Consider the following 4,122-nt stretch of genomic DNA (forward strand, 5'->3'; position numbering starts at 1 on the left):
CTAGAACTCATACTTCAGTGCTGGCCCAGCTTCCATATTCCTGACCCTGGAAGTGGTCCTCAGTCTCCAAGGCCAAGTTTATTCACCCAGCTACGCTCTGAGGCAATTTTATCTGTTAAGAGCCTGCAAGCTAAACTGGGCAGTGGCACACACCTTTAATCCCAGCACTCAGGAGGCAGAGGCAGAAGCAGGTGGATCTCTGTGAGTTCGAGGCCAGCCTGATCTACAAGAGCTAGTTCCAGGACAGGCTCCAAAAGCTACAGAGAAACCCTGTCTCGAAAAATCAAAATAAATAACTAGAAAAGAGCTTGCAAGCTGGTACCCCAGGACACAGTACTAAGGGAACTATGCAGGTGAGTTCTTCAGAGATGAACACCCCTGGAAGGAACACATCACACAATCAGAAGTTGGGCTGGGCTACAGTTCACTCAGCAGTCAAAATTCTAAGATGTTTGGGATGTCCTTACAAGGCAGAGCCCGAGTCACCCAGAGGGTGATAGGCATGGCCATTGCTTGGTAGGGGCACTTCCCATAGAGGGTCAATCCCATGAGCTGGCAATCCAGCCCTTCTTTTCTGAAGGGAGATGCTGTCATCTAGATGTGCTACAGTATGTTGATTCTTAGTCTCCAGGACAGTGGAGGACAGAAGGCAGACGCAGAGACTGTAGACTTGAGAAAGGTTCCTTCCTACAGGAACCAACCATCTCCTGTGCTCACTCAGGTCCCACAAAAGCCAGAGCAGAAACTCCTGTCTGCTTACCCAGAGCTCCCAAAGCTGTAGGATTCATGTTCATCCCAACTAAGCACAGATCACTGAAGAAAGACTTCACTTAAATGTTTCTTAATAAATTTCTAGGTTTATATCTTTTCAAGCAAACGAATACTTTTATTAACATGTAAGATTTTTCAAACATGGTAGGGGTTTTGACCTCAAATGCTTCTCAGGTCTGCTACTCAATACATTTATAGCTTGACTACATATGAACCTTGAAGACGCCTCTTCCTCGAAGTTTAGGGTCCACTGCAGACAGTTCTATGATTTCTTTCTCAGCCCACAACAGGCACTGCAAATGTCTTTCATTTTATGCCCAGATCTCCTCGAATATATGGGGATAAAATATCAACTTGTACAGACTGTCAAGACTTTGTGTCCCATTCTGGGTTCCATTTCATTTAGAAATGAGTCAGGCTGTCCAAACAAACTCATCAAACAGGTTACAATAGATAGTGGAGCACATAAAATTTAAATTTTGCACAAAATACATCTCCCCTCCTTTGGTCTCACACAGAAATTAAAGCCCCCCTGATACAAACAATACTATCCTCCGACCCTTCTCCCAGGTCATCAGTCCTAGCCATATCCGGCCCATCCGCAGTCCCGGTCTGGTCCCTTCTTCTGCCATTGCTGCATGGACTGGTCTTCTAGAACGCAGCTCCTTCAGAACTTCCAGAGCCAGTGAGCTCCAACCCGAGTCACAAGTGTCACAGGGACCCAAAGTTCCAGGGAGCTATCAGGTCACCCAAGAAGGAGCAAAGCACCTCAAAATGCATAAACAACCAAAGCCCAGGAACGAACGTCATCCAACTGCCACAAGGGCTTACAATCTAGGCCCCAATTCCCGTATGTGAGCGCATTTTCCAAATCAAAGTTATTTCCGAACCCAAACAAACAAAAAAAAGAACCGCTGAATAATCAAAACTCATATCGAGGTCGTCAACCGCAGACCGTAGCAGAAACGTAGTGTCAGTGAGAACAGAGTCAAGACAGAGGGGGGTGGGGGAAGAAAAAAAGAAAAGAAAAAAAAAGGGAAAACAAAAGGCTCTCTGGTTTCAGCTTCTCCAGGGTGTCATGTCAGCCAATCGCCATCACTCGACTAGAATTCATTGGCTGGAGACCTAAAGCACGGGCGGGAGAGATTCATCATCAAGATGTTAATCCCGCTGGACAGAACGGCAAACACCGGGCCTCTCCTGGAGGCTGCCCCACGCCTCCCAGCACAATCTGGAATCTTCCACGGCCTCCCCACTGACAATCTGGTGGGGCCCTTCCCCAGGGGGGCCTAGTTCACTCCCGAGGCGACCGGCCAGCCTCCTCCCACAGTCGCCCACGCCCCGCAGGGATCCCTCCCTTACCGCGGCCCGCTCACGAAGACTCGCTCTTCTCTATCCGCCGCACCAGCTGCACCAGCATCTCGGCCATCTTCGCCATCTCCTGCGCCTTCTCCTCGGCCTTCTCCGCCCTGGGGCCGCGGGGGTCGGCGCCGCCCGCCTGGAGGTGGTTGAGCGCGCTCTCCTCCGAGGCCTCCACCTGCGTCTTGATCTGGATCAGCATATTGTCCATCTCCCACAGCTTGCCCCGGTTGCGCACGGGCGCGCGCCCGCGCTCGCGCGTCAGCGACGCGATGTCCTCGCGCATCTCGTGGATGACGGGCAGCAGAAACTGCTCGAAGTCCTCCTCCGGCTCCAGCACCTCCACCTCCTCGGGCTCCGCCAGCTCCACCGCATCCAGAGGCCGCATCTCAGCAGCTGTGCTCGTCTGCGGGACACTCAGTGACTGAGCTCCGGCCGAGTCCTCAAAACTTCGGCCGCTGTTCAACTTTCGGCCGAGGAGAAGCCACGGAGACGAGCGACTGCCGAGCTGACGAGCGGCGAACAAAATGGAGTCCCAACCGTCAACCAGAGCTCTGTGCCTTGCGACCCCTTTCACGACACTACCGCGCCCCTCTTTACGGTCGCGCTGCAGGCGCGCGCACGTCCGTGAAGGGGCGGGGCGAGCGCCTTCGCGGCCGCGCGCAAACATCTGCTATCCATCCCTGCAAGGTCCTTGGAGCAGTACTGAACGTTGCCAAGATCACATTTCACTGTATCTTATACTCATTTTATTTATTTATTTATTTAGAGACAGGATCTCATTTCACTGTATCTTATTCGGATTTTATTTATTTATTTATTTATTTAGAGACAGGATATCACGCTGTAGTCAAAGCTGTCCTGGAACTCAATTATGTGACTTAAAATGGTCTTGAATTTTTCAGCAGTCCTCTTGCCTCAACTTCCCAGGTGAAAGTAATATGGAAAACCAAAAGAGAGCCGAGTGTGGTGACTCTCATCTTTAATCCCAGTACCTGGGAGGTGGAAGGAAGTGGATCTGTGGGTTCGAGGTCAGCCTGGTCTACATAGTGAGGTCCAATATAGTTATATAATTACATAGTGAGACCCTGTCTCAAAAGAAAACACATCAAAAAACCAACCAACCAACCAACCAACCAACCAACCAACCAACCAACAACAAAAACAGAACAGGACAAAAACCAAACAAACCAGCTTTTCTAAACTGTAGCAAGGGCAGCATGGCGTATCATTCAGCACTGAAAGGAATAAGCAACCAAACGATGAAAAGACACACGGGGTTAAGTGTTACTAAATGAAGGCAGGCCACTTGCATGTCTATCACATGATTCTAACTACTTACGTTTCCAGAAAGGGCAGACCAGGGACACAGAAAGATGGGTGGTTCTGGAGGGTGGGACAAACAGACAGAGCATGGGGGCCTTTTAGGGCAGTGAAGCCGCTCTAAGAGACACTACAATGGCGCACACATGCCATCACATGTTAGTCTGAAGCCACAGTTTCCAAGCGTGAACTCTAACGGAAGCAGATGCTTTGCTGCCAGCGCTGCACACTGTGGACCCGTTGCTGGAGACAATGCTCCAATAGTAAGGTGGGTGGTGTGAGAAGTCAGCACCCTTGTGGGCCCTGCACTTTTTGCTCACTTTTCCTGTGGACCTAATTTAAAATGATGAGAAAGGGGATGGACAGGCTGGGGAGTTAATGTGCTTGCTGTTCTAATTCGGAGACCCAAGTATAGACTCTTCACCATGTGAAGAGGGTGCAGTGGCTCATGTCTGTAACCCCAGCACTGTGTGTGTGTGTCTGTGTGTCTGTGTGTCTGTGTGTCTGTGTGTCTGTGTGTGTATGTGGACAGGTGAATCTCAAGCTTGTTGGTCAGTCAGTCTAGCTGAACTGGGGAGCTTCAGGATCAGTGGAAAACTCTGTCTCAAAAAGAATGAGGTGGTTCTCTAGATGAGCAGAAGAAAAGAAATGCCGGGCAGTGGTGGCACA

General features: G+C 50.2%; 1 protein-coding gene across 1 annotated transcript; it reads right to left on the reverse strand.

Annotated features, from left to right (window-relative positions):
* Window positions 1-841: 841 nt before the first annotated feature.
* On the reverse strand, window positions 842-2,672 carry LOC101998548 (MORF4 family-associated protein 1). The gene is made up of 2 exons (XM_005365945.3): window positions 2,134-2,672; window positions 842-1,896 (listed from the first exon to the last, which is right to left on the reverse strand). Exon 1 carries the CDS (start codon window positions 2,516-2,518, stop codon window positions 2,144-2,146), a length of 375 nt encoding a protein of 124 aa, XP_005366002.1. The 5' UTR covers window positions 2,519-2,672; the 3' UTR covers window positions 842-1,896; window positions 2,134-2,143.
* Between the last annotated feature and the right edge of the window lie 1,450 nt (window positions 2,673-4,122).

Source organism: Microtus ochrogaster, unplaced genomic scaffold, assembly GCF_000317375.1.
Source record: "Microtus ochrogaster isolate Prairie Vole_2 unplaced genomic scaffold, MicOch1.0 UNK5, whole genome shotgun sequence".
Lineage (NCBI taxonomy): Eukaryota > Metazoa > Chordata > Mammalia > Rodentia > Cricetidae > Microtus > Microtus ochrogaster.